Source organism: Cotesia typhae, unplaced genomic scaffold (assembly GCF_013202065.1).
Source record: "Cotesia typhae breed Kobodo isofemale line unplaced genomic scaffold, CoteBio_Ctyphae contig_119, whole genome shotgun sequence".
NCBI classification, from domain to species: Eukaryota; Metazoa; Arthropoda; class Insecta; order Hymenoptera; family Braconidae; genus Cotesia; species Cotesia typhae.
In genome coordinates, this window is record NW_027423712.1 from 2,947,621 (window position 1) to 2,973,016 (window position 25,396).

Here is a 25,396-nt window from a genome sequence, read left to right on the forward strand (position 1 = left end):
TACGACAAATTTTCTTGTTAAAGAAAATTAAAAAATTGTCAAGTAACAGCTAACTTTAATGTCATTTTTTTTTTTTATAATTATTTATTTATGTTTTATTCAATCGATAAATAATTAAGACATCTGTCAGATGTCCTCTATTTTCATATTAAAAAACATATGTAAAAAAAATATAACTTGATTTATAAATGTGAAAACGATTAAATTTTATTTTCAAGTTTCAGAGTTTTGGAAATTAAATGTAAAAGGCTGATTGTCTGTTTTTTTACTGAATAAAGACGATAGGCTAGGACCAGACTCGTTAACTTGTGCTCCATTTTGACTGATAGATGACGTCGCCGGTCCTTGATCTGAGCAATGAGACTTTCTCAAGAAGACTGACTTGTTTTCTGTCGCTTTAGCAGCTGAAAATTTAACTTTAGCTACGGATCTTCCGAGTTTTTTCTCTTCCTCAACCATCTTTGCACGGTAATCTCCAAAAATATTTCTCATGAGCTGTCTTTTTTGTACCAAAGCGACACTGCTGCTTTTTAATAAGTTTAAATTTTTTTGACCATCTTTCAGCTGCTTTTCTTTTAATTTTCCGCTGTGGATCCCTAATTCTAGCTGCTGTATACACCAGCAAAGTTCGAGCTCAAACTTGTTTTCAGATTCTTCATCTAGACCGCTTGATGAGCTGCTTGGTGCTGGATCTCCAGGGAAGATTTGTGGTGGATAAGACTTAGGGGTTACCTTTGGTGGAAATCTTTTTCCTCCCTGTCAATCAGTAACGTAAAAATTAAATTTTATATAAATAAACATAATACTGAAGTCAGCAGTCAGCTGTTAATTTAAAAAATTTTTTTAATAAATCAACTGCAATAAAAAAATGCTTCTAAAAATTTTCACTTGTAATTTTTATTAATTTTTACATGTGAAACTTTTTAATTTAATTTTTTTTTATAATAATTTAATTGTTATAAATATCTAAAAAAAATTTTATATCTGTTAACTTCAGTGTCATAAATAAACATACAGTATATAACCTAATAAATAAAAATAAAAATAATTACCGGCTTAAATTTTGGTGGCATTTTATTTTCTTATAATGTAATTGTCATTAATTAAAAATCAGCTGTTTAGTCTTATTGATTTTAAATAATAATTGTTATTCGTTGTCTTATTGATATTTATAAAAACTTAAATAAATGGTGACAGTATAACTTTAGACATGTGGAGTTATTATTTATTAGCGTGGAAGGGGAATGTGTTTGTTCCAGAAGATGCTGCCATCTAATGTCAAATAAAGAAGCGACGCATTACCATCAAAAGTCCTTTACATTTTATGTCAAAATTATTGTGATCAGTTATTGGAGAGTTAGAATCTTGATGATACTGAAGTTAGCCGACGTTCAAAAATTTTTCTATTTTTTTCAACAATTAAATTGCAAGTAAAAAAATTTTTTAAAAAATATGAAAATTAACTTTGCAGATAGTTGATAATTTTATGAATTTTTGTGACAAATAAATTATGGCAAAAAAAAATTAACACACGGAAATTTTAAAAACTACAAAATGCAATTTTTTTAAAATAATTTTTTGGAGTAAATTTATTTGTTAAAAAAAATTATAAAATTGTCAAGTAACAGTTAACTTTAATATCATTAATAAAACTGATTTGAGTGAATTCAGCAGACAGCTAATTTTCGAGAATTTTTAGATTAATTTTAAAACTTAATGGTTGTAAAAAAAATCTAAAAAATTGCATAGAAAAAACTTGTTAAAATTTCCGTATCCATTTTTTTATACTATTTCTTATGTAACAAATAAATAGTTTATAAATTATTAAAAAATGATCAGATGTCTGCTAAATTCACACTCATAAAAATTGCACGTATAATTTTTCAAATTTTCTACATGTGAAATTTTTTCTTTCAATTTTAGTGTAACAATTTTTTCAATAAAAATAATTATAAAAATTTTCAGATGTCGGCTAATTTAATTTTTATAAAATCTTGGGCAGTAACACACCTTTACTCCACATTACTCAACTCAGTGACATACTGTACTCCACTAAAATAATTGAATAACTTATAAAAAAAAAAAAAAAATTTATTCAATTATTATGAAATCTACTACCATTTCTACTGCCGAATGGTACTTTTTTTTTAATTATTTTAATTTATTGTATTTATCTAATCAAATGACGGAACAAGCTGTAATTTCTTCATTTCCTGGTAACATTACTTATAAATCTTTACATTGAAATACAAAATTTAATTTTTGTCATTAATTATGATATTGAAGTTAGCTGATAGCTGTCAATTTTTTTTTTTTTTATTTTACAACAAATCAATTACAATAAAGTAAAATGAAAATTAATATAACAGATGTTTGATAATTGAAAAATAAAAAAAAATAAATTTTAGCAAAAAAAAAAATTTACACGTCAAAATTTTAAAAAATTCAAAATGCAATTTTAAAAAAAAAATTTTTTTTGCTTAATAAAATTAAATAATCGTCAGCTGACAGCTAATTTTAATGTTATTAAAATAAAAAATATTAAAAGTATATCTTAAATTTTGATTTTACCTGTTGAATAACTTTTTTAAGTTTTCTAGAGAAAAAAATTAAATTTCCTGTCCTTCGCATTCTGAAATATAAAAAATATTCTTCGATCGAGTGAATAGGTAAATCGACTTTGATTCATAATCGTTGAACCAGGTAACCAATTAGTGGAAAATTTACATTAATTCATAGGCATAAAAATTTGAAATTCAATTTTGTTCGATAATGAACCTTACGACGGTTCTGATATCATAAATAGACTTAAAATTATAAGTATAAAAAGAAGAAATAATAAAAACAACTTATTATAATAAAACAAAACAAATAATCAAATTTTATTTAAATATTTTCATATTATTTTATTACGTACACTCATGTTTGTATAGAAATATCATAGAAATTTTTATGGGATTTTTAAAAATTAATTTAGGTTTCATGACTAACACAAATCAATCACATTTCGTATTTTATTTTTAATTATTTTTCTTCTTTTTTTCGTTAATTTTCTTATTCACAATTAACATATACATACACAAAAGTAGGATGCAAGATATTTATAATATATATTTATTTATATTTATAATAATATATATAATAATAATAATGTGTATGTATAACGAATTCAATTTATACAAACATCCAAAATACGCAAATCGTTTTACAGTACGACAGCTATACTTAATTTTTTTTTATTTTCGCTTTTATAACATAATTAATCTTATGTATACGTAAAAACTGATTACTTCATTAATTAATATTTACAATTTTATTTGAATAATAATTAATCTTCACCTCTTTTTTATTTTCTCGCGTGCTTTGGTATATTAAATTAAAAACAAATTAATTCTTACTCTCTCTTTCGCAGGATCTTAAAAAAACCCTTTCTTTCATATACTCATCAGCATCTTTACCAGAGCAGTAGTACGTTATTATAAACCTTTTTCTCATTGTAATTCCTGTTACGCTCATTAACAGCCGCCATGTAGCATTAATTATATTACAACGTTATTTACCATTCTTGCAATTATGGTATCTACCGAAGCTGAACCAAGACGGCGTCTTCTTATCTCACATTACCATGTTAGATACAATTTTTCACCGTTAATTTACATATTACATTCTTATTCTTTCATCGTGAATTAAAATTAAAAAACAAATAAGACCTTTTAGCTATTAATTTAGCTCGTAAAAGCACCAAAAACGTTTTTGTAAACTCAAAAACAATAAATAAATAATTATTTAACAAATTTAGTAACAGAAAAATAATGTTAATTATTGATTAAGTATTACTTAAAAAATTAAATTACAATAATAATAATAATAATCATAATAGCAATAATAATGATAAAAATAATAAAAGAGTGAGAATTTTCTAAATAATAATAATTATTATTATTATGTACAATGTCTATTAAGAAGATGGCACTACGGACTGCCGGTGTCGTGATGTAAAGAATCACTGTCACTTTCTAGATAAGTAACATAGCTGTCTGTACTGTCAGGGTGTTGGCCCATATCTGGACCCGAACCAGCACCAGGATGAAGATGCCCTGGTGGCGGTAGAGGTCCACCACCTGGAACTGTCCCATCATTCATGGATCCCATCATTCCTGGTTGCGATAATTGAGGAGGTCCACCGTGCATATCATATCCATGCATCTGAAAATTAATAAAAATCAATTTATATTAATAATAATAATATTTATTACCAGTAAAAACAGATAAATAAAATACATACACAGAAAAAAAAAATTAGCTTGAATCAAGTAAAAAAATTCTTAAACTAAGAAATTTTTCTTTGTTCAAGTAAATTTTACTTGGTTCAAGAATTTTTTGTTTTGATCCAAGACAATGAAACTCTTCAAAATTATTTTTTTGGTTTAAAAATTTTTCTCTTGATTCAAATTAATTTATTTTTTTGTGTACACGGTAAGAACAAGATTACACTGGATATCATCCTAGATGATATTGAGTGAAAAAAAATTCAGATAGTAGCTAGTATAATCCAGATTATAATGAGTATAATCCCAGATATTACGCTGTATAATCTGGATTATAATGAGTATAATCCAGATATCACGCAGTATAATCTGGATTTTTTAGCTACTATCTGAAATTTTTTTTCACAACAAATATCACTGAGTATAATCTGGGATGATATCCAGTATCATCTTGTTTTTTCTGTGTAGCAACAAAAAGAAAGCACGCTTTAATATCTGTCCCATAGAGATGATTTATATCTGTACATAGGACTGGAACAGTATACACACTGACAAAAAAATTGACTTGGCTCAAGAACCAAAATCTTGAACCAAGAATCCCATTTCAAAGAAAATTATTTTCTTGAGCTAAGAAAATTTTCTTGTTTCAACAATTTATTCTCTTGACTCAAGAAAATGATTTTCTTCAAAATGGAATTCTTGGTTCAAGAGTTTGACTCTTGAGTCAAGTCAATTTTTTTATCAGTGCATAAATCCAAGAAAACGTATGAGTAAATTACATAGAGATACTTATTCAACGATCATAAACAGTTTTATATTGTATATTAATTTGTATTATCAATTTTTTAAATTTATTTTTTATTGACTTTTTGCTGCCATCCAGTTTTTTAAGGTCATATGGTAGTTTGTTGTAGTACTTGATAGCAATATACTTAGAGCTTTTACGAGAAACAGTTTTGTTTCGTTTCAGCAGAATAATTTACTTTGATTTAGGAAGCTCAGTATTTAAACGCAGATTGTCTTTTTATTTTTATTTAAAGATTCAAAGCATCAAACGGTAAAAACGGAAAACAAAGACGACGCTGAAATTAGCCGACACTTGACAATTTTTTTTATTTTGTTTGAAAAATAAACTAAGTCTTAAAAATAATTTTAAAAAAGTTGCATTTATAATTTTTTAAAACTTCTAATTATGGAATTTTTAGATTAATTTGTTTTGCTACAATTTATTTGTTAAAAAAATTCTAAAAATTATCTATAAGTAATTTTAGTTTGAGTATCATGAACAAAGGGCAAGCAAAATGTCTACCTGAGACACTAAATGATGAAACGACGGAGTGTTTGGATCCATCCTATCAAGATCTGTGTGCATAACAAAATCAGAAAGTGACTTCCATGGTGGTTGGTAAGCTTGAACTTCCAGAGGAGTTATTCCAATAGGACTCTCATGTCTCACCGGACTGCTGGCAACCATAGGAATTCCATGCATACCGCCGAATCCCAACTTCCGTCCATCCTGTAAGTAAATTTTAAATTTAATTATCAAGCCAAAAATAATTAATAAGTGATTAAATTAATAATTACCTTTTCTTGTTGCATTTGTTGTTTCATAGCAATTGTTTTCTTCTTGTCTTTACACCGTTTATTCTGGAACCAGACTCTTATGACACGAGGACTGAGGGAAGTCATCTCCACAAGTTGTTCCTTCATCAACGCATCTGGCCTGGGATTCGCTGCGTAACAAGTTCTCAGCGTATGGAGCTGCTTTTCATTCAGCACAGTACGTACTCGAGTTGGTTTGCCATCAGAACCACCTCCGCTTTTGTGGCTACCGGGCACTCGCGTATTACTAGCCGCTTTGTGGGATCCGCTTTCCGAGCCAGAGTCTGCAAGTAAGTAAATAGAAAAATTAATAAATAAGTGAGATACATTAGTTAAAACAGACAAAGCCGTGTGCATTATTTAGTTTTGTCATAGTCTATCAGTATTTTAAAATAATAATATTTTTCAAGTGCTTAAACATGACAATATTGCATTACTGATGCCTAAAGGGCACATCTCAATATCTACAACCTTTTATTTATTTATTTATTTATTTATTTAAGTCCCAACAGCCTACTGGCCAATAACAGGGACACTTTATAGTGCAAGTGATGTACATTTACTTTTGGCTTTAAGACTATAATTTTAAAGCCAAAAAAGCGTATCATTTTTTTAATCATAATTAATTATTATTAACCTTAAAAAAAAAAGTTATAACACCGGTAAAAATAATGAATTTTCAACTCATTTTATTTTAAAAGAATATGAATTTAAATTAAAAAAAAAAAAAAAACCCAAAATAACAGTAAAATTCTATTTAAAGAAAAATTGATTTGACTCAATTACAAAGTTTTCATTTCTACTGACTCAATAATCATGTCTTCACTGATAAACGGTAATGAATTATGTTTAATTGTACAAATTAGAAAATCATATCAGATTAAAGTATTTTTTCAAAGTTTAGATTTACAAGCAATATATATTTATTATGTTTTACTTTCAGAAGCCAAAGATAATTATCGGAGTAATGCCTAGCTAAATTGATATTTCAGTTTCTTTTTTAATCAAATACATATTCTCTTCAAATAAAATGAGTAGAAGAGTCATTATTTTTACCTGTGTTATAATTTTTCTTTTGTTTTTCTTTTTAATTAAGGCCAATAATTAATTATGATTAAAAAAAATGATACGCCTTTTTGGTTTTAAAATTTTTTTGTCTTACACAGTAAAAAATTTTTCGTCAATGCGTCAAAAAATTTTTATGTTAAATATTTAACACTTTTTTGTGTTAATTTAATACAACAAATGTTAAATTTACACATAAAAGTGTTAAATATTTAACACAAAATTTTTTACTGTGTAAAGCCAAAAGGGCGTATACAAAAGAAATTTTTTTATTCACTTTTATTACAGATCTAAATGTTATAAATATTTTTAGCATAGTTGAAGTGAAAAAAATATTTTTATACGCTTTTTTGGCTCTGCAGAGCCAAAAGCGCGTAGATGTTGAGATGCGCCCTTTTAGCATTAGTAACGCGACATATGCTAACGAGTTTAATTTTAAGATGAGAGCGCATCTCTTCTCTTGTCTTGGCACACTTTTAATGCAAACTTATAGAGATTGGCCAGTGAGTAACCATCGGAAAATTAACTGAGAAGAATATTAAAGAGATAAGTATATTTTATAAACGAAAAAAAGAAAGACAACTGCGAAAATAGCTTATATCTTGTTTTGTATTATATTCCCAGTACAGGTATATTATTCTAATGGAGATTGGAGAGCTAACCGATACCAAAGCAAGTGTCACCTTGCTCTTTTCTTCGATTCGGCCAGCAGGTTTGCATGCAACCGCGGAAAAAGTTTATGTTAAACTAATTACCTTTGGTAAAAACAGAAGGAGATTTTAGTTGGGAAGTGGAGAGTGAAGAGGTGAGACCAGACGAGAAACAGGTAAGGATAACTACCAGCTAACACCGCTTCGCTGATGGCCAACAGAAAAAATACTAAACCAAGAGCAAATGAAATCCGGCGGCTTATCTCTCAACCGTACGTCCTAACCAAATAACCGTCCGTATGTGGACGAGGTGAACTTTCAGGGACACACGATCATCACCATCTCTTCTCGAATGTCTCAAGTTTTCGTATTCGGTAAAATCGTGGACAGACCGAAGCGGTTTAAATAAAAAAATAAGACGCTCCTCTTTTTTTATGAGTTAATGAGTTAATAAGTTCATGATGTCTTCACAATCCACAATGTGATGAATTTGTTGATATCTGATGGATTCAATATTGAAAACTAATAATTTATTCGTATTATTGATTTTCCAGGTACTTATTATTAATTCAGTGAATTCAAGATCCGTGCTGTCTCTGTCAGAGCACAATTATTTTTTAATGATCTTGAATGTTAATAAGAAATTGAAATCAAGTACATTCCATCAAGAGTTTAACCTCAAGTATACGGAAATTTTATAATTCAATTTAAACTTAGTGAATTTTTGATAACTCGGAGTGTCATTTCATTTATTTAATAATTTTTTTTATTTTCTTTATTTTAAATAAGTTGAAATCACTGAAGCGTTAAATTTAAATTATTTGCTGGAAAAATAATTCTCAGTAATATACAACGTAATCAGCTAGTCTTAATCCTCTGCTATCTCTATTTTACTAAATACATCCATTGCACGAGATATCTCGACTCCTGTCAAACAATAATGAAGCTTTTCAACTTCGTAATTGTATTTTTTATTCTAATTCTAGTTAATCCATTAAACCATTCACAACAAGATTTTATCGGATCAGAAAAACACTTCAATTAAGATATAAAGCCATTTAAGTAATCTTAATTTTTAATAAACTGTCTTCGATAATAGAAAAGTATGAGTTTTTTGAAAAACACATTTATCAATAAATTGTATAATAATTTTATTTAATACGCGATAATTTTATTGCATTAGCATCCGAATTACTTTATTTTTATGATAAAATCAGTCTTATCTTAAAGTGAAATTGTAGATGTAAAAGTTTTTCATCAAAAATTGAAAAAAATTAATTTAACAGCATGTGGCTATCTATATTATTAAGCAAATAAGAAAAATTTTGTCTCCAGCATAGTCTCATAATAAAATAAAATTTAGAGTCATTGCAAAGGTCTTGACTTCAATTTGTGCCTATTCAAAATTTCATATCGATCTCGACGATAGTCAATGTATGATGGTAAGTATTTAGGCTGCATTCGAAAATTTTCTATCTCGAGATACATAATTGAAAAATTACCTTGTATCTTGAGAACCATTGACATTTTTAAAGATATAAACTCATCCCGATGTTACACTCATCAAGACCTTTCATTTGAGTACCCACATCAATTTTTCATATATTTATATATATTATATATATGTATATATGAAAAATATATGAAAATGCATGTGGGTACTCAAATGAAAGCTCTTGATAAGTGTAACATCGGGATGAGCTTATGTCTTTGAAAACGTCAATAGTTAAGAAAGTACAGTGTAATTTAACAGAAGTCATTATTTACTAAAATTTTGATTATTTATAGTTCACAAGTCACGGCAGTTACATAGTGACTGTAAGGTTGCTAGTTATCATTATCCTAATTTATTCAATTTTTTCCAACAAACTCTCCGGCTTATCGCGAAAAAACAAAAGTATTCAACTCGGCCATGTAACCACAAAGACTTTTCAAAAAATCTTCACAGAATTTGCGTGTGGGATGTATATGTATAGCGATTGGAAAAGCTCTTACGCTGAACTCGATGCTCACAAGTGGATTCTCGGCTCTCCAATCGACACTCAAAGTTCGAGAAGAAATGTTAAGTATACACACACATACGTATATTTATATGAATAAAAAAATCTAGATACGTATATGTATAGAGAAGAGGTTGCCGTTAAACGTGTGTCGGCGGTTAAAAAGAAACCGCGGTGGATTGTCTTTGAAGTTAACACAACCTGTATGGCATGTATAGGCATCTCGGTCAAACAGATATCCAATGGAGTATAGTACACAACTTAGCAAACGCGGATTCCAAGATATCACACAGCCGAGGTACTCGATATGTCAAGTTAATCGTAATTCGTAATCTTATTACCGATCTCGCCGATTTATTTTTATTTTTTTTAATTTTTATACAAAAACACAATCTCATTTTTTCCCACTGCGCTATTGTTTATAAAATAATATGAATTTTTAAGTCTAATATCAATATCTATCTATATCTGATAGATTTATCGTAGATTATCATCATTCATCATATATACATAATATCATAAGAACATAAAGTCTATATTTACTTTAAGATATATATATATATATATATATATATATATATATATATATATATATATATATATATATATATATATATATATATATATATATATATATATATTTTTGCCTGCGATATCGGTTATTGGTTTAGAAAATCATTAAATAATTAGAAAGCTAATTTACTTTAAGTACTTATATTTATATTAATGCATTGTCACAGCCCTACTGAGTTATTAAAATTGTTCAACTTAAGTTTGAATTAACGATAACTTATCGATGAAAAAAAATATTACAGTTTGGGCATTTTACGAAATGTTTCATATGACTTTTGGTAAAACCCCGAGATAACGGAATCTTTAATAAAATAATAAAAAATAGTACTGAGACGTAAAATACCAATCTTACAAATTAAAAAAAAAAAAATATATATATATATATACATTTTGAAATTCTATAGAAGATAAAGTCACGCGTCAGAGTGTGCTACGGTAGTTGACAAGTTGGTGTTATATTTGACACCTGTAGCAGTTCTAAGGAGTCCTATATGGTAGTGTCATCACCAGGCTCACTTCAAGACATTAAAAAAATTTTGAACATATTTATATGTAATATTTTTACGTTGACGGACACATTTATGTACTAAATATCTGTACAACCATATTAACTTGATAAATATGTATGTATATATTTATACATAAATTATAAATATTTAAAAAAACACGTAGGAGTAAAGAATATTACATCTGCAAATAAATATAATAACATACAGAATAGCTACTGTATTTTTTTTAGCACTTAACGCGTGCACAAACAATTTATTTGATAATTAGCACCTCGAAGAAAAATAATAAAATAAAAAATTCCACTTTAACGTTAAAAATTTTTACGTTCTTTATAGATATTATAAATTTTTTGGTGATCCGTGGGTAATTTTCTGAGAAGAGAGGATAAACCATCGTTGATGTGTGATAAATTCCCAAAGTGTGAACAGAGTAATACATGAATATAAAATACATGTATGTAAAGGGTAAACTTATAAAGCTTTACAGTTAATCCCGGTATCCACACGATGAAGCCATCTTAACAGCTTCAATTATCAACACGTAATTACGCCGATCTAATCCTAACTTCAACACTGACCCCTTTTGTATATTGACCCTTTCATTTTGCGTACCCTCATACAAATTGACTTGCTACTCAAACCTAAACTCTAGGCATCAAACGGCTATAATCCAACAATAATATGTCCAGCGAACTGGATAGAGACGTTTTTTACGTCTAATATTAATAATAGCCGGTAAGTCTGGTTCTTTTGAGAATAATTGAGCGTATGAATATAGTAATAGATAGATATTACATGATTACATGAGTGGGCTTTTCTGTTGGATAGCAATCATAGTTATTAGTCATTAATAAATAATTTGAAATTACCGGACATGGAACCGTCGTTTGGTTGAAGATGGTGATTATTGTTTGTTAATGAAGCATTGTTGTTATTTTCATTTCCAGCAGTATCTACAGCACCTGTACAATATTTTCCACTCTCCAGCATGTCGTGATCGTGACGACAGAAGAGCCCGTCTTGTCTCAGGGCAAATTGATCACCCGTTTCCAACTTCCTCATACACGCTGAACAACGAAAACATTCTTTGTGGTATATTTTCGTTTTTGCTCTCATCACAAGCTCGTTTTTGTTGAATAATAGATTACATTTATCGCACTTGGCCCCAAATAATCTAAAAGTAAGCAATTTATTTATTAATGTTTAGTATTGTATCTTCTTATTAAAACTTTTTAAATATCATTAATTTTTTTTAATGTTTCAGGTAATCGATTGAAATAATCTAGGAACTCTTTATAAAATTATTGGATGACTTTTTATAAATACAAAGAAAAAAAATTTACTTGAATCAAGTGAATAGTTTTAAAGAATTTCATCTTCTTGATTTGAGTAAAAAAATTCTTAAACTAAGAAATTATTCAGAGTCTAAGTAAATTTTACTTGATTCAAAAATTTTTCTTGAAATTCTATTCTTGGTGGAAATAATTTTTTCTCAATTTAAATTATCATAAATACTTGAAACAATAAATTTTTATATTTGATACCCATTTTATATTATTTTAGCGTGCAAGTATACATATTGAATGAAAAAAAAAAAAAAAATGATTCAATATTAGTTGATCTTCCAATTTGACATTTAATCAATAATAATATTAATATAAATTTACCATCGAGATATTTAATTTTTTGGAGCAAGAGAGAAATTTTCTCAAGGCAAGAAAATTTACTTCTATCAAGAACTAAATTTTTTGGAGGAAAAGGTTAAATTTTCTCAAAACAAGAAGATTTTCTCGACTTAAATAAATTTTTTTGTATATTAGTATATTAGTCTGTCTTCTATTTTATTTTAATTTAAAAAAAATTTTTTTTATATCAATTTCTTTCAAAACTTCTCTATTACCAATGTGTACAAAGCCGATTGGCGTTAAATATATAAATAAATATATCTAAGAATTTAATTATAATAAAAATAAATTTATAATTAATGTAAAGTATTTTAAATTGAAGTGATAAAAAAAAATTATGCAAAAATTTAAATTTGTTTGTTTTTAAACGTAATTAAAGTCGCAAAACTGTTGGTTTGTAATTAAAGCGATAATTAATAATTGTTGGTCGTTTAAAATAAATAAATAAAATAAGTAAGTTAATATTAGTTTACGCGAATAATGAATAGGTTGTAAAATAAAATAAATAATCCTGTCAATGGACGTTGGAGCGCGAATTGTTTACTTGTGATATTATATTAATCGACGACAAAATTGAGGAAAAAAATTCTCACAAACGTAAATGAATAAACTATTATGATGATATGAAATAGTTACACATACAAACTCTCTGTGAAAGGTAAATCGACAATTTATTTTTTATTTTATTCAACAGATATCTATATGTATGTATATTCTATTTCTGTATTTTTTACTCGACACTGAAACAACGTGTAGACAAGAACAATAAACTGCTGTCTTGATGATAGACACCCAAGTTGCTGCAGTGAGATATATTTTACATTTTCTCACTACATTTTATTCTTTATTATTTTTCCTCTTCATATTTTATTTTTTTCAATATACTATTTTTTAACGCCGGATACAAACGTCTCTTGTCGAGTCTCGACAACGTGTGACGTTTCGATCTAAATAAACATTCACAGCGTTTATGTGGGTACTTTTTTGACAGAAAAAAAATGTTTGCATTAAAAAAAATTAAATGATACATAATTGTGAGTATTTATCATTTAACTGACTAAATAATTATTGTGCGTAAACAATGCGTCAGTATCATCATTAATCATCACGATTGTTGTACAAACAATCTAAAGAAGAAAATGTTTGTTTAAAAATAAATTGGCGCGCAAAAAGTAACCTAGCGCCATCTTTCGACTATTTTCATTACCAGAAATAATAATTGAAGTTTTTTAAATCAAAGTAATTTTTTTACCTTATGTAATCACGTTTGCAATAAGTTTTTCCATCTCTAACGAAGCAAGTACATCTTTCGTCCAAAAATTGTTGACATTCGGCACATTTCAAACATGCTGCATGCCATTCAAGGTCTGGTGCTACCCTCAAGATCCATTGGTCGTGTATCCAACCACCACAGCCAACACACAATGAACTTTTGGCTTCTGAAATAATCACAATTTTCATTAAATATTATTAACTATTTTTTTTTTTTTTTTTTCAAAGTTTTAGTAATTATGAAATTTAAGTTAGCTTACATTTAAAAATTTTTATAATTTTTTTTTCATTGAAAAAATTATTACAAGTAAATAAAAAAAATTTTTCAGTTGTAAAAAACTTGAAAAACTATAAGTGCAATTTAAAAAAAAAACTTTTTTAGTTTAATGTCATAACTCTAATATCATAATTTATTATTAAAATTAATTTAGCAGATATTTAATAATTTTTTTAACAAATAAATTATGACAAAAAAATTGACATGTAGAAATTTTAAAAAATTGAAAATGAAATTTTTTCTGAACTAATTTGTTTGTTAAAAAAATTAATAAATTTTCAAGTGACTGCTTATGATTAATTTATTTTAGAGCAACATTTCTTCTTCAGTTAAATTGAACACTATTAATTTTTTAAGTTAACAGTAAATACTTTTTAATTAAATTTTTAACATAAAAGTAATATTTAACAAAATTTTTTAAACATTTCCCAGAGTTAATGAAGAGCAGAAAATTTCAGAAAAAATGTTTATCAATTCTTATTTGTTGCAATTATTTATAATACTGAAGTTAGTTTTTTTAACAAATTAATTACAATAAAAAAGTGCTTCTAAAAATTTTCACTTGTAATTTTTATAAATTTTTACATGTGATACTTTTTAATTTAATTTTTTCTTAATAATTTAATTGTTATAAAATTCCAAAAAAATTTTTAATATCCGTCAACTTCAGTGTTATCATTATTTATTTATTTGTAAAGTATGATTTCTTCTTTTAAAAAAATTACGACTATGAATTAGAGAACCATTGCTTGAAGAATAAAAAAAATCAGAAATAGAATAAAAAAAAGATCAACTAACGTTTAAAATTATTTAAAGGTATAGAAATTAATGACAAAAAAATTTTCAAAACAATCGGAAGGTTCAATAAATCTTAAGGTAAAATTTGAATATTAAATTCTAACAGTAGTTGGCATTAACTCAAATAATTAAACTAAAATTTGTTTCAAGGAATCAGCATATGAAGTATATTGTATTGAATTGTATTAAATGTTTTATTGAATACAAATCTTTACTGAAGAATAATTCCCTTTTGTACAGTATCAAATGGGTGGAACCAAAGGCGGTTCTGTTGTCTTTGAGAGAATGTAGCTCCGCCCAGTATCCCAACACCGAGATTTTATGAAATTGGCGCGAGCGCACGAGGATACACAATCCATATGTATATATTATATATCCATATATATACCTATATCCAATACAAAAAATAAACACGTACATATACATCGCACGGTGTCAACATCACACATGTAACATACAAACTCAAGATTTCGATCTAATCTCCAATAAACTTCCATCATCTTCTTTTCAATATTTTAATATTGATTATCCGGTGCGTATATATCTTCAATTACAGATTAATTTGATGAACGTATAGAAAATTTTATCACAATTAATATTGTGTATTAATTCAACTATTTTTTGCGCGACTTCACCTTTAAACAGTAGCAGAATTGCTGATTCACGTTAATCAAAGGTGAAAGCCGTTATTAGTGATGTAATAAAAAAAATTTTTTAAAACTGTAATTTGATTTGAGTAGCAATTTTCGAGCTAATTAAATCAACAGCCGGATACTCTAGTAGGTATACAAAAAAAAAAAAAAAAAAAAAAAAAAAAAATTTTTATTTCTCTGATACTCGGATGAAAAAAAAAAAAATTCTATTCGAGATAAAAATTTTTTATATTGAAATTTTTTTTTTTTTATTGTGTAATAAAATTTTTTTTATTTATATTTACAAATTTTTATTTTCATAATAAAAATTTACTCGGAAAGAGATTTAATTTTTGATTATAAATTATAAAAAAAATAAAAATAAAAAGTCAGCTATCTAAAGATCTACTTATATATACAGTTTAAAATCTTTTGCAGGTCGTACACTTTGAATCAAGTATATATACAAAGCAATGGAGTACATAGTACATAGCCGAGGATTATATATATATATATATATATATATATATATATATATATATACACATATATGTTGTGGAATGAGACAAGTATACCACCAAAGTCGAGAAGAAGACTGAGGATTTTTCGGTCGCAAAGTCTTACAAAGCACGTACTACATCCTCGGACGTACAAGTATACGCGAAATAAAGAGTAAGAGTTCGAGTACCAGAAGAAGAAAGAGAGAGAGGCTGTGTGGTGTGATACAGGATCAGCATCCAGGCGCGCGCGCGTCAACAGAGTGAGAGAGGGCAAGGTCGGTGAGGATCAAAGAACCGAATCGGACGGGTGAGTGTTAGCGGCGTCCCATTAGCTTCCACTGACTACGACCACCACATATAACACAGAATAATAAGAGATGTGTTATATGTTCTTATTCTTACTCTACCACGTTGTCTTGTATCCAGATCCTAGATGAGAGTCCGGATCGAGGATGAGAAAAAGACGCCGAGGTGTGAGAGGATAAAGAGGAAAGACCGTACAGTATATAAGAGGAGCTGTGGCTCTGTAAGATTGGGTTGAGGGAATTTAATAGAAGAAAACCGTGTTAGGTCTTACGATAAGTATATGTATATTAAAGGAAGAATAAAAAATACTAATTCTATTTGTGTTTCAGGTGAGGATCTCTGTTGGGCTTTCCGGAATTAAAAGGAAAAGTTTTTTTTTTTTATTTTACAAAATTACTTCTAAGAATATATTTAAAGGCATGGTAATTACTTTGTAACAATTAAGTTATAAAAAAATAATTATTATTGGTAATTAATGCGTTGAGGAAAAAAACTAACTTGAGACAAGCAAAAAAATTCTTCAACTCCACACAGAAAAAAAGGTTCACTTGAGTGAAAAACAAATTATTTTTTGACACAAAAAATTTCACTTATTCCAACAAAATTAATTCTCTTACTTTAAGAAATACGTATCTTGATCCAAGAAAATTTATCTAAGTCAAGAAAATCTTCTTGTTTTAAGAAAATTCAGCCTCTTGCTCCTAAAAATTTAGTTCTTAATAGAAGTAAATTTTCATTAATATTTTTATTGACTAACATGTCAAATTGGGAGATCAAATAATATTACATCATTTTTTTCATTCAATATGTTGATTCTCGATTAGTTTACCGAGAATTTTTGTTGCCAAAATAATAACGATAAGTTAGTTGTAAGTTGTGAGTTAAGGTAATTGGCAAGTATGTGTATAGATAAATTATGGGTATCTATACCTAAGCGAAAGAGGAGTGTGATGTTTAGTTAAAATTAAGGGAAGGAGGGTTAGTGGACCAACGATAGGGGTTTTGGCGAAGTTGCGGATGGAAAAATGAACATGGAAAATTCTATTGGTAGAGATGATTGGTTGTGGATGTATGATTGAGAAGGCCTGTGGGCGATAGGAAGGGTAGATGGTTGGGTCCAGCCAGGTATGGGCTTGAGAACAAGATTTATGATGGGCAAATGTTGGTCGGACTAATATTATAAAAAATCACCCTAGAGTGTAATTACTCTGTTTGACCGGATTAAGTAACAAAGGAGAAAGGATGGGAAAATTCTGGGATGGATAACATTGTACTTAATTGTAAAAATGCTGATACATCTGGGCTGCGAGAAAATCCCAACAATCTAAAAAATATTCAAAGGTCTTAGTTTTTTCTACTATTTAAGTTATTGTTCACTTAGATTTATGAGTTTACAATCAAGGAAATTTGACATCTGGCAATCAACAAACAATCTAGTTTGTACAAGATAAATTATTTTAAAATTAGTTAACTATAAATTATTTAAGCTTAAGTATTTCTAGAGGTATTATGTTAGGTGAGTGATCGGTTCGAACACAATATTTAAAATTGCACGCTAAAATAGGATAAAATGGGTATTAAATATTCAAGAGAAAAATTTTTTCAAGGTGAGAAAATTATTTCCTTAGCTTAAATAGGTGCCGCTACTTTTTTAAAGTATCTAAAAATCTTGAACAAATATAAAAAGTTATTGTATCAAGTATTTACGATAATTTGAATTAATAAAAAATTACTTCCACCAAGAATAGAATTTCAAGAAAAATTTTTACTTCGGTCAACACAATTTCGGTCTTCTTTCATTCACCCGAAAATTTTCTTGAACCAGGAATTTTGTTCTCCAGTCAAGAAATTTTTCTTTCTGTGCATTTATTAAGAAATTATTTTTAATTAAAGTGAATTTTAATTTTTTTAAAGATTTTTTTTTTTTTTTCAATCAAGCTAATTTTATTTGTTTAATTTAGAAATAGTAACATTAATTACTACATGTAATATTTATATATATCCACTTTTATTCTTGAATTTTATTGAATGAATTTCTGTCAGTGACACGTTTTTGTCCAGTGACAGCTTTCTTTTAAGACAATAGTTGTCAGAGTTTTTAGACGAACAATGATAATAATCAGTTTTATATCGATTATCAAAAGAATAATGTCAGCTGCAGTAATTAATTATTATTAATTAAGATAATAGACAATCAATATTTAAACTTCATTCGCTCGATTCCCATAATATTAAAAACGGATGTCCTTATAATTATCTCAGTGGTTGAGTATTCGAAGCTTGTTCGGCAAGTTAGTAGATTCAAAAAGGAATAATAAAGGCAAGCACGTTGCCGATAAGAAAAAGAAAACGACAAATACACATATATGTATATACATATGAATATGTACAGATACGTATAAGGCACAATGATGGGGTATGGTTACAGTGAACGGCGCCGGGCCGCGTGTCAGGGTTGTCTGGTTGGCAGTTCAGAGGCACCGACCTGGTGTCCCGCGCGTTCCTTTGGTATTTCATTAACACCTTGGCTAATTATTTTCATCCTTTTTCTTCAGGCACATCCGGACCGTGAATTTTGTCCCCATGAAACAGCCGCCGTGGCACTTATTATTCTCATAAAAGGTAAGCGTAGTTTTAAATTCTATTTTCATTTTTTATCTTTTGGTTTTTTAAAATTAAAAGATACACTGATAAAAAATTTCATTTTACTCAAGAGTAGGAATCTTGAACCAAGAACACCAATTTGAAGAAAATTAATATGATTAATTTTCAATGTTATTTAACAATTAAATTAATTTTAAAAAATTGAATTTTTTAATTTTTTTAATTTCTAGATGTCAATTTTTTTTTGCCATAATTTATGTATTAACAAAAGTTTTAAAAACAATCAAATGTCTCCTAAATTAATTTTCATAAATTAATTTTTTGAGCGAAGAGGAAAAATTTTTTTTTTTAACCAAAAATTATATCTTGACTCTAAAATTTTTTTTCTTGGCTCAAGATTCTTGCTTTTGAGTCAAGGTAAATTTTTTATTAGTGTTAATTATTTATTTTTTTATTTTTCAAAATAAGTGTTAATCGGGGATTTTATAGTCATTAATTTCTTCCAATTTATCTATTAATTTCTTCTTAATTTTATTCAGATGATTTTGGAGTCGCTTTATTAGCTGAATGATATCGTGGCCTCCCAATGAGATCAAGATGAGACCGATGGTATCAACAACACGATCGGCGAGAACCTGTGGACTACTGTTGGTTCTTTAGATTCACGGTAAGATAAAATAAAAATTTGTATATTATTATATAATGTATATTATGTCTTCGAGGATATATATTTGATTTATAAAATATTTTTTATATTAGATCTAAATCCGGTGAACGGTGACGGTAGACTATGGAAGAAATAAATAATTTGTGGGCACAAATTAAAGCATATTAAATATGTATATAAGCAAAGTAATTGGGCAAACTTGGAGCTCAGATCGCAGATGGATGCTGATGAAGAAAAAAGCTTAAATAAAAACCAAGACCTGGATCTAAGTTTAGGACATACAAGTGTCTCATCGATGAGCTCAAGAGTAGAGAAACAGAAAGAGAGAGCGGATTTTGTGCCCTGGTCACCCCGCGTCTCCGCCACCCGTCCGTTATCCCAGGTCGAAATTTATGTAGGTGTTGGCCGTGGCTTTTATCAGCGACCGGCATTCCTCTGCCTCGAAGCCGGCGCCCTGGCGTCGCCAAAGATCAGGTTCTAATTCGTGTGTGACTCAGATCAACAGTTTTCAAGTTAACGCTGGACCGGCGACCCTCTCTTATATATCTACCATACTCCTTATATGTAGATATATTATACACACATCAAATATTCTTTGTCTCTTGTCTTACTTAGTCGTCTCAATCCGGCGGCTGAATCTTGACGCTTCCGATATAATACTTCCAGTGCTATGCCGTCGGAGTAGTTTATGTTAATAAAATATTAACCAAAATCTAGACTCCAAAATCCTGACTGTAATTGCCGCCACAAAAAGGATAATAATTTATTACGTTGCTTTTAAATTATTCCGACGAATGCCGAAATGCACGCCTCTAAATGTCATTGTAAATAAAGTATCAACAGGTGAGAATTTATAATATTTAAAGTTGCTGTAATTTATTACAACGATTAACTAATTATTGTTATTACATTTTAATTTCAGGCAACAACAGTGTTATATTTTAAATATTTATTGAAAAAAATTTAATTGAATCAAGAGATAAATTTTTGAACCAAGAAAATAATTTTGAAGAGTTTCATTGTCTTGATTCAAGACAAAAAAATCTTGAATCAAATAAAATTTATTTAAACCAAGAAAAATTTCTTAGTTTAAGAATTTTTTACTCAAATCGAAAAAATGAAGTTATTTAAATTTAAGTAATTTTTTTTTCTGTGTGGACAGTTTACAAAAAACTTTCTTGGTTTAAGAAATTTATTATTTATTATTTATAGAAAATAATCATCTCAATAAACTCAGATTTTTTATATTTATTCTACTTGGACTCAGAAGAATTTAAGAAGACAAAAATGATTTTGGATAAAGTAAAAACTCTCTTGATTCAAAATTTGTTCTGGGCAATTAAATTGATTTAAAAAAATGTTTTTTTTTTGTATGAACAAGAGTAGTCAGCAGTTAAAACTTATTTATTTGTAAAGATTTTATTTTGGAGTTGAACAGACAAAAATAAGAAACAGGACCTATATAACGACTGGAAATACACAGACGAAAAAAAAAAACCCGACACTTGAGATATTATAATGTCATTAAAGTTCATTAAATGTCTAGTTCTAAAGACTGTCTGTCTACGCAGTGTCTAAAACTTTACACTTTGAGGATCATGTCCAGTTGAGGTTTATGTAGTTTTAACGTAATGTAAGGGGACAGAAATGTATTCTTGTCGATTTTACGAGCATATATACCTGAGTGCAGGCAACAATGACAATAGTAAGCTGTTGACGGACTGTTTGGTAATTTGGAGGGTCTGAAAAAAAAAACTCAAAAGGTGTTTAACTGGCGTTACCTTCTGTGCCGAATTTTAAACCCCCAAAGCGCGTCTGATTTGATCACCGTACGATAGCCTACATACCTATTTCTATTCTGTACTTGTATTACTTTGATTTAAACTTAACAAACAGTTTTATTTTTAAGGAACTAAATCGCTGGCGCCAGGATTATTTACCGGATAGGTATCAATGTTTCAACCATCGGTCCTGTTATCTTCACAATCATGTCTCGGAAGTTAGGGTAAAAAAAAGAGAAATCTGGGATTTTGGTCTCCGACAGTAGATTTAACAACGTTTGCTCAGTTTTACTCAAGGAGATATAACCGATTGCCTTCTTCTATGATTCGTCGTAAATTTTAGTGAATCCGTTAATAATATTCTTTGTAGGAGCAACAAGCTGTGAAAATTTATCATTACTCGTGTTCAATATTCATATGAGAGTGTCATTATTTTCATGCCAGAAATTAATTGGTTAGTTTAAAATAGAGTATTTTTTTTTCTTTTTAAAGAAAATATTAAAAAATATGAAGTATATATACTCAATATTTTAATTTTTAAATAACTGAGTAAAGGTCCTCCCCTTCCCCCTTTATCCTTTATTTCCCCCAGTTCCCAAAAATTTGTCTTTAATGACAAATTTAGCTATTATATATGGATAAATTTATACAATTAATATACCTGAATATTAGAAAAAAAAAAAAAAAAAAAACTTAATAATAAAATTTTTAATTTTTTTCAGATAACAGCTGATGAAAAAGTTTTTTTAATAAAATTTTTTTTTTTTTTTAATTTATTTATTCAATTTCTATGCCAAGGCAAATAGCCGAATGGCAAAAGTATTCATAAGATTTATAATAAATTACACGTGTATCAATATTGAATATAAAAAACTGACAGGATCAAATTTAAGAAACTTTGTAATTAGAAATGATTTTATATTAATAATACTAATGATAAGAAAGAGAACATTTCAGAAAAGTTTTTTTGACAAGAAATTTCACTTATTCCAACAAAATTAATTCTTCTTGTTTTGAGAAAATTTCTCTCTTGCTCCAAAAAATTAAATATCTCAATAGTAAATTTTCATTAATATTTTTATTGACTAACATGTCAAATTATAGAAGATCAAATAATATTAAATCATTTTCTTATTCAATATTTAAAATTGCACGCTAAAATAGGATAAAATGGGTATTAAATATTCAAGAGAAAAATTTTCTCAAGGTGAGAAAATTTTTTTCTTAGCTGAAATAGATGGCGCTACTTTCCTAAAGTATCTAAAAATCTTGATCAAATATAAAAATTTATTGTATCAAGTATTTATGATAATTTGAATTAAGAAAAAATTACTCCTACCAAGAATAGATTTTTAAGAAAAATTTTAACTTCGAGCAATACAATTTCGGTCTTCCTTCATTCACCCAAAAATTTTCTTGAGCCAAGAATTTTGTTTTCCAGTCAAGAAATTTTTCTTTCTGTGATAGTTCTCTCCAGAATGGAATTGTGGCAAAAATAAAAAATTTTGAATTTTGGCAAAAATTTTAAATTTTTTCAATAAATTATTTTGACTGTGAAGTAAGTACTCAAGACATGTATTTGGATTAACAAAAAAATTTAATAACAATATATTATTTTATCTTATGGAAACAAATGGGCTACCAAAGAGAAAATCTAATCACACTAATGTTTTTAGGAGCATCGTGTGTCCTCTGACAGTAACTCAACAAACTTTTCTACTATTATCAGACAAGGCAGTGGTATATACTAACATCGCAGCGTACAGTACCATACATAACAAGGAGAAGATTAGAATTAGGGGAAAAAGACGGAACGACGTAGTCGAGTGGTCGAGAAGGCGGACTGCTAACTGATGTGGATCGAACCGGAAAGGAAAGGAATCCGTAAGCCTAATTCAATTGCAAACCGCCGCTCCGCAAACATTCATGATAATTCAATCGAGTTGCGCAACCCGTAGTTATTTTACGTAGTATATATATAACCGTACTAATACAAACTATAAAGATCCTGTCCACAGGAGCAACCCTCGTCATACCGACGGTCTCTTTACCTTCATACTGTATTTTTCTGTCTCTCTTTAATTCACCCTCAATCAACAATCTGTAATGTAATATATATAATACATTACATAAAATAATATATATAATAGAAGATTGTATATAACGTTTATGTTATGTGACTTAAAAACCGAGACTCCGTAAGTTATTTGCTGGTAATTTTACTATAAGAACATCTGCGGCGTAATCGCCAGATGAGAGACTTATCATCCCCTTGTTCTAAACCAAAGCGCTCGGATTGTTATTATTGTCGCTATCAGTATTATTAAATAAATCACTTTGAGGTATTAATACGTTCTTTGCTCGTAAAATTTCATCTGTTAATTAATTAATTTTTTACTATCAAGTTATTTTGTGATATCACTATAATATTATTGTTATTTTATAAAATATTACCTTGGAAATTTTTTTATTATGTAATCTAATCTAATTTTTTAATAATTATAATTATACAATTTTTTTTTAATTCATTTTTTTAAGAATTGTGATAAATTTAAATATTTCAAAAGTAAAATTGTAATTTTACAAAATTAATTAGATACATTTAAAATAATTAAATATTAAAAAACAAATTAACTAGTAGTATTAGCAAGTTTTAATAAAATATTATTAAATCAATATATCATAACGTATAACGTTATAATTTCATATAAATTGATAACAAACCGCCGCTTAATTAAACGTCAATTATGATTTTAACTGATATTGTATTTTATAGTTTTACAAATCATCGGAGCTAATTAAAAGCCAATTAATTTTAAACAAGATTTATAAGTGTGTATGCATATAGACTTCTTCAGAAGAAAATGTTGTTACTCTCAATATATATATTTTTATAAAGTGATAGAGGATACGTACTCTGAGAAATAGGATCACCAGACTCATCCTGGATCTTGGCCGACGAAATCTTTAGACTCCTAGGCGGTCCTTGAAGCCCTAGATGACCGGGCCCTCCGATAGGACCCGCCCGCTGCATCACGCTTGAACCCCCTATTTTTTTAAGGCCTGCCGACTTGACGCCGGCGTCTGCTCCAAACGTCAACCCTTCACCCTGGGCAAAAGGTATCACTCTGTCAAGGTTGGTTTGCAATTATGCATTATTTAAATCTGTCTTCCATGTTTTATTGTCACTTTTAAATAATTTTTTTTTTTTTTTTAGATTAATACAAAAATTTTGGAGCAAGCCAAAAAAATTTTGAAACTAAAATCATCAATGAAGAATTATTAAGAATTAATAAAACAACAGTCAATGACACTTGAGAAGAAATAAATTATGTCAGGGATGAACATTGGTAATTTTAATAACTTGTCGTGCAAACTTTGTCTCTGGTGTCACCTTGACCTCGCCATGATCCATCAACAAAATATATGAACATATATATATATATATATATATATATATATATTGATATTTAAGTGTATACAATATATGTGAAGACAGTCCAGTGTTATGTTATGTTACTTTCTCTCTCACTTAAACCTACTGGCAGTCTTCACCTTTTTCACATTTCATCACACTTGATGACTCACTAAATTCAGTAGCTCACAGGTAAAAATAATTTATCTATTTAATTTACAAAATTTAAATTTATAAAATTTTAAAAAATTTTCTAGGTCCATCTGTTTTGATCAAACTCACACAATCACATTTGTCAAAAATATTAATTACAATATTTTAGATAGAATATATAAAATAATAAGGAAAATAAGGAAAAACAATGTTGAAATGTAAAAAATATTTAAAGAAGAATTAAATACAGATAAGATAGATGGTGTAACGAGCCCGACAATGATGTTGACGGTGTCCGACCGAACTGAAGACTGACGATTTCTATCGAGTCTTGACTTGACAATATTCAGCTGTCGCGCAGCAGTCCCCACCAGTCTCGGGAAGTACACTTGATGTTTTACCCTCGGCGATTTAGCCCCTCTACTCTCTATCAACGTTAGCTTTCTCGCTTACACTTTGAGTTCTCGGTGATGATGTTACTTCCACGCCTCCTCGGCTCCCCATTGGATCAGTTGGGACATACGCCAACAAAATGGCCGACACCTTAATCGATTCCACCACCAACTCGTAGTCCTCTCGTAGTCGTAGTCCTCTCTACTCCTACTACATTTTATACGCTACCTACTACTGGGCTTGCCT

The 25,396-nt window shown here is 28.3% G+C and overlaps 2 protein-coding genes across 2 annotated transcripts; both read right to left on the bottom strand.

Moving 5' to 3' along the window:
* Positions 1-181: 181 nt before the first annotated feature.
* LOC141530313 (UPF0488 protein CG14286) lies at positions 182-1,235 on the bottom strand. The gene is made up of 2 exons (XM_074247356.1): positions 1,053-1,235; positions 182-756 (listed from the first exon to the last, which is right to left on the bottom strand). The coding sequence occupies exons 1-2, from the start codon at positions 1,071-1,073 to the stop codon at positions 214-216; spliced, it is 564 nt and encodes a 187-aa protein (XP_074103457.1). The 5' UTR covers positions 1,074-1,235; the 3' UTR covers positions 182-213.
* Positions 1,236-3,518: 2,283 nt separating this feature from the next.
* Positions 3,519-25,072, bottom strand: Tup (LIM1_Isl and LIM2_Isl domain-containing protein tup). Its single transcript, XM_074246450.1, has 6 exons — positions 24,106-25,072; positions 13,605-13,791; positions 11,537-11,841; positions 5,853-6,154; positions 5,578-5,784; positions 3,519-4,206 (listed from the first exon to the last, which is right to left on the bottom strand). Exons 1-6 carry the CDS (start codon positions 24,221-24,223, stop codon positions 3,973-3,975), a joined length of 1,353 nt encoding a protein of 450 aa, XP_074102551.1. The 5' UTR covers positions 24,224-25,072; the 3' UTR covers positions 3,519-3,972.
* Between the last annotated feature and the right edge of the window lie 324 nt (positions 25,073-25,396).

Bases quoted from the DNA above. Each gene is read 5' to 3' on its own strand.
- LOC141530313 (XM_074247356.1), bottom strand. From the start codon at position 1,073: ATGCCACCAAAATTTAAGCCG. The intron at 757-1,052 runs GTAATTATTTTT...ACTGATTGACAG, and splicing joins TGCCACCAAAATTTAAGCCG to GGAGGAAAAAGATTTCCACC.
- Tup (XM_074246450.1), bottom strand. From the start codon at position 24,223: ATGCAGCGGGCGGGTCCTATCGGAGGGCCCGGTCATCTAGGGCTTCAA. The intron at 11,842-13,604 runs GTAAAAAAATTA...GCTTACTTTTAG, and splicing joins TGCAAACGTGATTACATAAG to ATTATTTGGGGCCAAGTGCG. The intron at 4,207-5,577 runs GTAGACATTTTG...ATTAATTTTCAG, and splicing joins TTCATCATTTAGTGTCTCAG to ATGCATGGATATGATATGCA.